Raw genomic sequence first — 12,611 nt, 5'->3', positions numbered from 1 at the left:
TTTAAATGCTGTGTTTTAAAGCTAGCTCTCCCTGAGTCTTTAGCCTCTCTACAAATTCCACAAGACTGAAGATCAATCAATGATAAAAAGATGAAAATAAAGATCCCAGAGGGGGCTGTTTCTTACTCTTGGGGGCCAGTTCCTTAAACTTATCATGGAAAGGAGATAAGGAAAGTGAAGAGCAAGACAGGACTCGGGCATGGGAAGCAAGGAAAGAGCTGGCCAGCAGGAAAAGAGACAGAGACAGAGAAAAAACCTGCCACATTAATCAACAGTTCATAGGCAGCATGGTGCCCCCACCCCGATATCTCCTTACCTGAGCCTCTGGGCTGAGAGGACAATATTCTAAAATAATGTAAGAGAGAAGAGGACTCTCTCAGCTTTGAGTGTTGCATGTAAATCCAACATCCATTCTTGTTTGTGGATGGCTGGGTAGGTGGCAGATGGGTGGGTGGGGAAGTGACCAAAAGAAGAGGAAACAGATTGATGAATGACAGGAGAGTGAGGCATGCAGAAATGAGTGAGCCAGAGGGACCACATGGGCTATTCTAATGCTTGACTTCTTTGTGGGAGTGGGGGTGGGGTTGGGGGTTGATGGCTGGGTCTGTAAGCTCTGTTCTCTGTATTCCCATTGGGTTTACAGAGAGTTGCATGCTGGCAGCTGCTGACCCTCATAATCATTCAGGAGACTCATTCGGGCTGCCCGAGGGAGCCTCCCTCCCATGGTAATGACCTTTCATGTCACTCCTATGTTGTATGTGCTCAACAAACCAGAGGTGGGGAAAACAGAGGTCCAGAGCTCAGGAATACCACTGGAGGTCAGCTGCCTGCTCCAGGGCGCTCCTTGAGATTATACAGGAATTTGATCACTACCTCCACAAATCACCTGGGTGATAGTCTAAGTCACTGGTCCAAAAGGTGGTACATGTTCCAAGATAAATGTTTTAATCTTCATCTTCAAATAAAATATTCACTCAACTTTTTCTTCTGTTAAAGAGTATCAACAACTGTCTGCTTGCTCCCTAACACTCCATTCATCCACTTACTCAGCCATCTATCCATTCACTCAGCATGTCCCTGTGTCATGTGTCAGTAATGTCTACCAACCAGGAAAAGGCAATGTACAAAAGTGGAATGTCCCTGATAGAACAGAGTACCATAATTTTTTTTAAAAGTATTCATTATTACAGGAAAACAGAAATCCCTACTGGTGAGGCCTACTGAAGGATGTACAATGTGTCTTAAAACTGAACTGAGGGGTAAGAGGAAACTGCTCAGGTGATGAGAAAAGGAAGAATATTCTAGGCAGAAGAGCAATCCTTGCAGATGAGGGCGGGGCCAGGCAGGTGAGACCTGTTGGGTTGACATGGGAATTTGCTCTTTATCTCAAGGTCAGTTGGAAGTAGAGAAATGACAAGGCCAGAATTGATCTGAAGTCTTTGCTCTGCAAAGATGAACTGGAGGGCAGCCAGTATGGACATGATTGAATTGCTTGGGTAAGAATGGTACCTTGAACTAGGGGATGCTGGTGAAGATGGAGAGAGATGATGGACTTGAGCAATACACACTAACACAACAGGTATGGGGGTGATGAGGATGGTGGCTTCATCTCTCTGACTTGTGCAGCTGTGGGGATTGAAAGGTCATTCAGTGAGATCTGAAACACCTGGTAACTGTCACATGTGCCTAAGACTGACAGTGCAGGGTGGAAATGACAGGAATTCCATTCTGAATATGTTGTGTTTGACAGGCCTTGAAGACTTCAACCTGGGAGAGCCCTTGTCTGCATCTGTGCTGCGTTCTGCATTCATCAATTACTGTGCAGTACTGACTCTGCCTTGACCCCATCCTGGCTCAGCTCAGACTCCTGTAATCATTCCCTGTGCAACTAAAACAAGCCCCTTCTTTCCCCTTCCAACTTCTCTTCACATATAAATCTTTTGAGATATCATCTCCTGAAAGAGGCCCTTGCTGAACTACCCCCACCCTAACACACCCTCTCCCTGTTAGATCAGGCTTGCATAGTTATTACTTCTAAAAACAAACAAACAAACAAACAAAAAAACTACTTAGCAATATGCTGTGTTGGTTCACTGTGTAAGAAAATAGACATGCACATCCTAGCTCTGCCAAAAGAGCATATACACCAATAACAAGGGCCTCCAATTGGGTTTCTAAATGCCATTCCCCCATAAAAGAAGCCTGGGCTCTTCAAATGAATGGCTAATTCCAAGGCTGGAATAAGAAAGGATCAAAATGAACCCTAACATCTTGCTGCATCAGATAATAAGGAAACACTGAGAGAATCATGGAAAAAAATTGAAAAGAAACAGAAGCCAGCTTATAACAGCTTCCCATGACTGAATCTGAGATCATGTGACCATGAAACTAAAATAAATACAACACTTGGCTCATCCAGTGAACTAAGAGTATATGAGACCCTAGTGACAGAAGAAAGGGAGGAATGACAAGAAGGAGAAAATGAGTAATCTTATAGTAGAATAATAATAAATAAATATAAAAGAAATAATGAATTCAAAATTATGACTGATAAACAAATGTAAGTTTGATGGCAAATATAGTATGGCTATATTCTCAAATTATCTCTCCACAAGTCACTCATTAACTGAAGAAAACAGCAATTTCACTGTGGAAATGATAAACATCACTTGAAGTAAGCAACAACAGCCTGGGGAAGCAGGAGCCAGAGAAGTCCCTTTCTGGGGCTTGCTGAAATGAAGACTCTAGAGAACACATTTGCCTGCCCAAAGCATGCAGCCTGACTCGAGCCATGCAGAACCCCAAACGCCCAAATTAGAGGATACTCGATGTAGTGACCACCTGCACTATTCAAAACCAAAAGGTCAAGAAAAAGAAAGCAGAGGAGACTAATGAGACATGATAGCTAGCAGTGTCCTCAGACTAGATCCGGGAGGAAGATGGTATAGCCACAAAGACGATGTCAGGGCTGTGATCTTTATTGTCAACTGCACTGAAACTGAAATTAGCCATGAGACACACTTCTGGGCGTGCCTTTGAAGATGTTTCCAGAAAGACTTAGCTGAAGCATGGAGACCACCCTGACTACGAAGGGGGAGGTAGGGAGCCAGATAAACACAAGCACAGTACTTCTCTGCCACGACGTTCATGTCTTCACCAATAAGCCACACCCCCTCAAATCACAAGCCAAAACATCCCTCCTGTTCCTTCAGTTGCTCTTGTCAGGAAGGCCACAGCACTGAGAAAGGCGACTAACACGACACAGACTGTACTGAGGCAGGAGCCTGCCTTTCTCTAAATACACGCAAGGATTTATGGATGAAGAGGGATTGTGCCTCTAATTTATTCTGAGGTTAATAAGAAATATGAAATTTTTTAATGTGTTCAGACATTTAAATAAAAGATATATTATGGTAACATATTTATAACCATGAGATAAAAATTATACAAGCAATAAAAGTGAGTATATAGGTGAGAGGGATTTATTTTTATGTTATTAAAAAAAAAAGAAAAACAGAATGGTGTAAAAGAAAAAAAAAGGTATGTCATGCAATCAACTGCAAACCGTGGATAAAAAGGGATTTCTTAACTAGGATTTCAGCCTTTCTACACACAATCGTTGAAAATGTTCAGTGCCTTGCCTATAAATACTATCTGGATCACTGAGCATAGCATCAAGGCCCAATACCCTTTCCAAGCTCCCTGCAATGTCTCCTGTCTCATCTCCATCATTAATGAGCACTCCCCAGTCAGTCACTAAAGTCCCCCAAGCTTGCCACTAAGAAATGCTTAGTGGAGTCTGGGGAGATGGTTTAGAGGATAACCACTTGCCCATCCAGGCATGAGCTCTGGAGTTTGGATCTCCAGCACATGAAAGCCAGATGGGGACTGCAGCCCAGTAGTAATCAGTACTCAGGTGGCAGAGACAGGATCCCTAGGTCAAGCTTACTGGCTAGACTAGCCAAATGGGTAAGTGCACACACACACACACACACACACACACACACACACACACAGCCTAGCACCTTAGCACATGTTGGTCTCTCTACTAAAATATCCTCCTCTTCACTTACTAAAACTTACTAGTTTCAGGGTGCACAGCACAGATGTCATCTCTGAAAAGGCCTCTCCAATGTGCACAGTTGGAAAGGACCCAGCCTGCATGGACCATACCCACAGATGGGCCTCGGTGTGCAGGTCTGTCTTGTCACATGGTCAGATGGTGACTTGGTGATTGGGTGCTCTTTTGTCCCTCTATCTCATGTTTTACCTGGATCCTAACATAACAAGGGTCTCACCATGTCAGACATGAAATAGTGACTCCGTATTAACTGAACTTCTAGATTTGTCTCTGAGTTCTTCATTATCCTCAAAACACACAGAGGGGCAAGGGAAAAGGAGCTTGTCCTAGAAGGAAAGGGAACTGCAGGGAAGGTAAGAACATAGCAAGCTCAGAGGCCGAGGAGAACTGGCATCCACCTCTCTTCCAGTCCAGCATTCTTTCATGAAAGTGGATGGGACAGGAAGCAGGGAAGCTGTATTTCAGGGTTTGTTTATTCTATGAGGGATACTAGGTTTCTAAGAGCCTTCCTGTTTCCATTATCACTGCTATAATAAGACACATCTACTTTACAGGTCAGCAAACTGAGACTGGACATCAAATCTTTCTGCCTGCAAGGCTTATGTGATTGTCTTCTCACATCTCCAATGTATGCTACCCATCTCTGACTCCATTAGGATAGATGGCCAGGATGAAATGTTCTATTCCACAATCGTATCTGTTAAACCAGCAGGGCATGCAGGCCCACAACGCAGCTCACACTCTCAGACCACAGGCCGCACTTCACAGGGTTTCCAAACCCAGATATTTGGTTTGTAAGACTAGCCTTCCATTTTTCCAATGCAAACTGAACACTATACACAATTACTCAGCCAAACCGCTGACGCCTACAGACACTGCATCATGCCTGGCAGAGTCCTGTCTGCCCAAAGACAACCTCGGGGGATCTGGGACACCCCAGAGCTTGGCACTGGGGGTACTTAGAGCTGAAGAAGGGGAGCTTGGACTGCCTAGATCATAGAGCTTTGGTGGAGGCTACATTGCAAGAGCAGAGATTATTCCAGGGAAGAATAAAACCATAGAAGCCCAATGTCCCCCACCCCATGTTGCTGGGTGGGAGATCCTCACCTGGCCTCTGAGGCCTTCTCTCACCATGCACCCTTGTGTCCCACCATTGAGGCTGGGAAGGCCAGTGATGCTGCTCAGCCACAATGCTGGTGATATTCACTTCCCGGTACCAGACAGACAAGTCCTCAGTATCTCCCCTAGTTTACCTGAAGGGGTAGTTTTTCCTACTTCTCGGGCTTCCAAAAGGGGGTAGTTCTCTGCCCCACTCAGTGGCCAGTAGCCATCTACTACAGCCTCCAGAGTTGCAGACCTGGCAAGGAATGGTGGCTGGCTCTACCCTTGGGCTTATTTGATTTTGCTATACTTCTGTTTCCTTGTGTCTAAAATGCAAGTATCCATTTCAAAAGGTGAAGAAGAGGTTTCACAAAACAAAAGATTCAAATAAAGCCAGAAAACTAGAAATTGCAAGTGGCCTTCCCACTTGAACACTCTGGCATCCTGAATGATGCTCTCTTGCTGTTTTTAAGCCTGCTTCCCAGGTCGAGTTTCAGTGTTGGGAAACCAACAGAGCCTAACCAGAACAAATCCTCAGCAGAGGTAGAGCCTCCTCTTTGAGGTTACATTCGTCTAAAAAGGACCAAAGCCACTAAGCCTTACCCAGGAGCAGGCCCAGGGCATTTCCGCTTTCTCCTTCTGTGGTGAAATTCTTATACAGTTAGCCTTGAATATGAGCAATGGCCACCAACACGGTTGGCTTAGCATGCCTGGAGAATCAGTCACCCACACAGGGCCTGAAAGGCCACCATCAGGCACTCTAACTACTGCTCTGTGCAAGCATAGCCCTGGCCATGGGGTCTTTCCCAAACACAGCAGCCTCTACAGGTAAAACAAATCTCTCAGCAGAGATTGGGGCTTTCACCAGCTTTGTGCTAGCCTCAGCACTGCTCTGGTAGAGCTAACAAGACAGACCTGGGATCCCGTCAGTAGAAAGAGATGGCACTGAACACCATCCTGTGGCCTCCAGACTAAGGGGAGGAGGCAAGATAACCCTTCATGGACCCCTGCACAGCCTGAACTCCCACATTCTTCATTACAACCTCTGTCTCCACAAAGCCTCGATCATGCCGAGAAAAGCAGGGCTCAGACCCAAGAGACACAGTCCTCCCAGCAGAGCCCTGGGCAAGGCAGGGTCACATGGGGAAGGGGCAGTCATGGGGCCATGGCCAGGTTCAGGGCAAGGATCAAATCCCTTAGGGGATCCACACACTAGGGCTTTTGAGACACAGAGGGGCTGACAGCTGAAGCCCTCAGAGCAAGGGTGCTGATCAATGCCCCAATTCATTCTAGACAATCGCCATTGTCTGAACCAGCACAGAGATTGCCATTATCTCCACCAGCCACTAAGGAGAAAAGCCCAAGACATGGTTACCAATCAGAGCTCAGGAATAGAAGTCACAATTGAGACATGTGAATTAAAAATTAGATGAAATATTTCCAACTTGGGATGTCTCAAAAAAAGGAAAAAAGCCCAAGCAATATGGCTTCATTCTTCAGAGACTAACAGAAGGCTTGATTGCTGCTTATTCTTTTTTTTTAATTCTCATTTCATCTATAAAATATAAGGGAGTTTACAATTAAAGAAATGCAATCTACAAAGTTATTAAAGTAGAAATCAAACTCAAGTGATGACTCTTCTTAACTTGGTAGAATGGAGCAGCGTGAAGTACCAGGAAACCAGACTTCAAAGGGAAAATACCTCCTTCTCTCGACAGTAAGCCTGCTAATCTCCTCACAGCCAGCCCAGGATTGGGTCTAGGACTGGACCAAAGGAAAGACACACTAGTGGATCAATTGAACCTGGGTCATTTCCCGTTTCAACAGACTAGGAAGACAGCCTTTAGACCACCTCACAAACACTGTCATCCCTAACTTCCCAACCAAAGAAGCACAATGAACATGGACACATCACAGGAACCCATGGATAGGAGGATTCCTAGGGCAGAAGAGATTTAGAAGTCATAATGAGATCATAACCGTAAAGGTGAGTACCAGCCCCTGGCATTTGGAGGCATTCAGTGTTCCATGCACTGTTATTAGTGTCCCAAGTGATCTCCACATAACTGATGAAGGTGAGGGAGGGGTGTTGAAAAGTCTGTCCCTCAGCAGTTAATTAGGGCGAGGTGACTGAAGCCCCGAAACAGTGGGTCCAGTCCCACTCAGTATACCACCTCCAGCCGTTGCCCTCCCCCCAACCCTCAATTGGAAAGTATTCCCCTTCTGAGACCAGGTTTCTGAAACCATTTTTCAGAGATGACCAATGAAGGGTACAAGAAGCAAAAGGGGGTGGGGTTAGAGGTGATGCCAGGGTCAATTCCAGGCTGTGTGGGTTTGCATATGCATTTACCACATGAGTGCATATTTCATACATGCCATTTGTCATGGGTGTACAATCTGTGTGGAGTGTGGCTGCACTGTGTGTGTGTGTATATGAACAAGTGTCCCCTGTCCCCATGCCTCTCTGGTTATGAAAGTGGAGTTCTACCCCTGGACCTGTGAAGTAGTATCAGTCAAAATCCCATTCACTCTGATATTGGACTAGAGCTTTGAGCTCCAGTGTGGCCCAAAGCCCTGAGAAACCAAAGCTTCGTGACCTACAAGCAAGACACCCCAGGTGAGGACAACAGCTGGGGACAAGTCAGGTCACCCCAGAAAGTGGAAGTTCAGATATCTATTGCTCTCTATCACTACCGTCTACCTGTTACCTGTCTCTCCGTTTCAACCTTCATCCTGCAGGGTTCTGGCAGGTTCTATCCCTGGAGGCCCCTTCATTTCCACTGTCATAACTAGACCCACCTGTGTGCCACACCTGTGGGCATGCTTCAGGGGACACACACACACGTGTGCACATGGTAGAAAACTCCACACGATGACATCCCATACTCCCTCCCACTGACACTCACTCCTACTCACAAACTCTTACACTGACACAATCACACCTGCTATCCTAGAAGTCACAACCATGCTTGCAGCTCCAGCCCCAGCCCCTGGATCCAGCCAAAGGAGCTAGCCATCCCCTCTGCTTACTTACTCTGATTTTACAAGACAAAAAGCAGTGTGTGCAGAGTCCAGCGATGGGTGGCAGCTCACAGCAGCTGGAACTCCAGAAGCTAGGAGCAAAGTGGCCGCGGGGGCGCTGGGGACTGCACTGCCGTCGGCCCCCCCGCTGCTTCCCCCACCCCCAAACCCAGGCTCTTCCCTGGCGGCGGCGCGCACCGAGCCAAACGCCTGTCCCGCGCCAGGCACAGTGGCCTGCAAGGCTCCGCCGGGACGCGAGGGCTATTTCGGAGCCCCTGGCCACGGTGGAGACCGCGCGCTGTCATCTGTGGGAGCTCTGGAATGAGAACGTGGTCGGGTCTAATTAGAGACCCAGCTCACCCCTGGGCTGGGCCATCACCCGGAGGCTCCAGAGCCGGCCAGGCGAGGGCGCCCACATGTGTCCTACATGCCAACATCTGGAGTGGGAAAGGGACTATGCTGCCACGATAGGTTTTCTGGAGCTGAAAGAAAACAAGGAGAGATTTGGGCCCAATTTATATCCCTGAGGAGGGGACGGCCTCGCTGAACAGCCCCAGGAATGAGACTGGGTTTGTCCGCTGCAGGTGCTTCCCTTTGGAAACTCAGTTACCCACTTAAGTCACCCTCCAAATCACAGACTTGCCAAAAATGACAGGGGGTGTTGATGAGAAACCCCGCCACCTCAACCTCACCCCTGGGCTCTGTGTCAGATGGCTAAGTCCACAGAAGTCTGGTCCAGGCCCCAAAGCTCTGGAATGCTACATTTTTAGACCAAAAGGAAGCTACTGGCTCATTCCATTCGATGCCTTCCACTCTGCCATGAATCCCCAGGGTCTGAAAAGTCTCTACCTTGGTAGATTGCCAAGAAAAGACAGTTCACCACCACCCGGGGCCCTGGCAGGAGCTTTGCTTACATTACATGTGCAGGGAGAGGAGGCTCAGTACCACCTCTGTGGTACAATGTCCTGAGCTCTTGATGCTAAACCTCCCTATTCCTTGCTCCAGGCTCTGGCTGGCACTGCTACTGCCTGGCCTTGGGCATACCACAGCTTTGACAGCAAATCATTCACTGTGGCTCTCTGGGAGCTTGTGGCTGCAGGTGGCCCAGTCATTCCCAGGAAAAGCCAAGTTTCACTTTCAGCCTGCTTCCATACAGATGTCATGGCTTTTGTTGTGCAAAAGGACTTCAGTCCACTATCTGTGGGTCTGTCTCTCTCCCTGGAACAGGGCTGGGCCTCTAGGCAACACTGACTGGGTGCTGACATTACTTCACACCTTCCTCAAGTCGGCAGGTTGCTGAATCATCTCTCCATGTGCTGCTGGTAGGTGAAGGGATACACAAATAACCTGTCCTCTGTCCTTCCTCCACTACCTACTTTCCAGCTGTATCTAAATCAAGTCACCCAACTACTCTGAGCTTTACTTTTTCCATACATATAATGGGATCATAACCATGTCTGCCTGCTCAAAAGGCGTGTGAAAGCTCGGTAAATGACCAGGAAGGTTAATAAGGTTTGTAGCATGTTAGAAGTGAGGCTTGAATCTTAAACAGCATCCCTGTTAGCAAGAGGCCTCAAAGGTCTTTTATTTCTGAAATTGGGTCTAATCTTGTACTTATATTTGAGAGTAAGGTTTGCTACATGTACTCTTGAGGAATTTGTGGTTGAAGCTTCAACCCAACACACACACACATGCACATTACATACACATACACAAACACACATACACAAACACATATATACACACACAGACTCACATGCACATGTGTATACACACATGTACACCCATAAATACACGCATACATTCACACACCCCAAAACACATAATGCACACATAGATACACCCACATACACATATACAAATGCATAACATGCATACATGCATGTACATGTACACAGGAATACACATAAGTATACACATATACATAACATATATTATACACATGCATATAGATACACAGACACATGCCTGCACATATGAATACTCACACATGTATGCACACAAATATACATACACACACTCACACCCTTCCCAGATACCTACAACACAGCACAGCCTCCTGGACTCCTGTGCTCCCCACAAGCCCCAGTTGCCTGGGCCCTCTCCGGTGGAGTCTCCATCCCCTGGGGGCCGCCTCATGGTTATAGTCTGGGCTGTAATGATTCAGGTATTCTTACAGAGTCCCCTGTGAGCATCTTCATTCTCTCCACCCATCCTTCTGGGCCATGGACCTGAGAAGGCCTGAGATTCAAAGCAAAGGCTAATGAGCAGAACTTCAAGGCTGCTCAGAACTAAGACTGCCCCAGGAGCTCAGAGTTAAAGTATCCTCCTTTGTACCTCCTCCCCTACCCTCTGTCTGCTTGGCTCCCAAGTGCTGCCCTGCTTAATTCTTAATGGAAATTCCATCCCCTTTGCAGGCTTTAGCTGGCTCGGGGATCCCAGGCATGAGCCAACTGCAGGCTCCACCCTAAGAGAAGGGGGCCTGCTTGGCCATATAAGCACATATAAATGTTCACATACACATGAGCAGAGACATTCACAGAGCCAGAGTCTTCCCCAGACACAGCCACACACTGAAGGAAAGCAGGGCTTTAGTTACTAAGTTTACACATAGTACTCAAGACCTTTGCCTTAACCACCCTACCAGCACCAAGTTCAGTATCATTCCCATTTTACACACACACAAAAAACCGAGGCAGGGGACTCAGTAGCTCACGTGAGGCATGCAGTGACCAGCCTTACACATGAGCATCAGGAGCTGTGCAGACAGGAACATACTCATTGCACTCTGCCACCACAGTGACTGCAGCTGTCATTTCCATTACACAGGCAGGGAATACTGCAGGTCAAGTGGCTCAGATCAGACATCATAGTTGGTGATAGAAAGGGCGTGGTGGCTTCAAAGTGAAATACCTCTCAAAGGGTCATGTTTTTGCACAGACAGGTGTTCTCCAGCCTTGGTACTGTTTTGGAAGGCTCTGGAGCTGTCGGGGGTGGGCCCTAGCCTGAGAAGTAAGTTGTTCGAGGAACGGACACATGGGTTAGAGCCTAGCCCCACATTTAGCTAGTGTGATCACTCTGGCTCTCTGCTTCCTGGTTCAGAGTTGTGGTGTGAGGAAGCTCCACTCCTCCTGCTCCTCAGTGCCTCCCCCACCATGGTAGACTGTACCCCCAAACCATGAGTCCAAATATTTCTTCTCTTAAGCCGCTTCTTGCCAGATTTTTGGTGACAATGACCAGGAAAAGTAACTAAAATAAAGTCACAGAGATGTTCATGGGAACCCACAAGGATGCACAGGAGACTCACATACCCTAAATATAATCACAGATACCTTAGGCCACCTAATCAATTAGGGACCTGGGACTCTTATCCAGAGCTGCATCAGGCAAATGGCTATTCCAGCCTAACTCCAGGTCTTTGTCTTCCCAAAGGGGCTATCCTCCATCCACCAGTTTACATGGTGCTTACATGTTACTTCTAAAAGCAGAATGGATTCCCAAATGGATGGAAGACTTGAGGTTTACCATCTGCTCAGCCAGGTCCATAGCCAACACCTAGGCTTGATCTGGGTCCAGCTTGCCCTACATTTTTTGCCTTTTTTCTAAGAGAAGGCCCAGCACTACCACACCCTTCTGATTCATCCACATGCCAAGGAGCCCTGGGAGAATATAGGTGAGCCCTGGGCTGCTCCGAATCCCCACAGTGTGAGCTCTGCACACTTAGATGAGGCTGGAGGGCGCCCACAGGAGCTCACAACATGGCTGTGATGGTTTGTATATCCTTGGACCAGGGAGTGGCACCATCTGAAGGTGTGGCCTTGTTGGAATAGGTGTGACCTGGTTGGAATGGGTGTGTCACTGTGGGTGTGGGTATAAGATCCTCACCCTAGTTGCCTGGAAGTCAGTCTTCCACTAGCAGCCTTTGGATGAAGACATAGAACTCTCAGCTCCTCCTGCGCCATGCCTGCCTGGGTACTGCCATGCTCCCACCTTGATGATAATGTACTGAACCTCTGAACCTGTAAGCCAGCCCCAATTAAATGTTGTTTTTTATAAGACTTGCCTTGATCATGGTGTCTGTTCACAACAGTAAAACCCTAACTAAGACAGAGGCAATGGAATATCACCATCATTCAACACAGAGCCATGCTCCAGCGAGATGGTAAAAAGGAGGGAGGGCTCAGCAATGATTCAGGGAAACCATCAAAAGCCTGAAGAGCTGAGAGCAGGCATGCGCAGAAGTCAGGATCAGTCGTCTTCAGGAACGAACGTGGGTGCTGCCTGAAGTTTCCCTGCTTTGCTAGCAGCATCTACAAACTGGGCAGGAGATGTGCGTTCTCCCAAGCAACCACCAAAAGATCATGCCCAGCGAGGCCCGAGGATGACTTTGCATGGCAGCCTGGATTGA

At 47.4% G+C, this 12,611-nt stretch overlaps 1 protein-coding gene across 6 annotated transcripts in view; it reads right to left on the bottom strand.

Annotated features, from left to right (window-relative positions):
• The window catches only part of Insc (INSC spindle orientation adaptor protein), a 106,693-nt gene extending 96,158 nt beyond the window's left edge, over positions 1–10,535 (bottom strand). Inside the window, exon 1 of one of the 6 annotated variants that reach the window (XM_006507662.4) lies at positions 10,247–10,535. In XM_006507662.4, the coding sequence (XP_006507725.1) occupies positions 10,247–10,342 (96 nt within the window). In that variant the 5' untranslated portion in view covers positions 10,343–10,535. Of the gene's footprint in view, positions 1–316; positions 498–8,216; positions 8,658–10,246 lie in introns of those variants that run through there. The other 5 variants (XM_006507659.4, XM_030242501.1, NM_173767.4 and 2 more) reach the window with 5 other exon arrangements.
• Between the last annotated feature and the right edge of the window lie 2,076 nt (positions 10,536–12,611).

The sequence above is a fragment of the Mus musculus genome, chromosome 7 (genome assembly GCF_000001635.26).
Source record: "Mus musculus strain C57BL/6J chromosome 7, GRCm38.p6 C57BL/6J".
Classification (NCBI taxonomy): domain Eukaryota; kingdom Metazoa; phylum Chordata; class Mammalia; order Rodentia; family Muridae; genus Mus; species Mus musculus.
The sequence above is the reverse complement of the archived record's forward strand: the minus strand, read 5'-3'. Positions and strand labels throughout refer to the sequence as shown.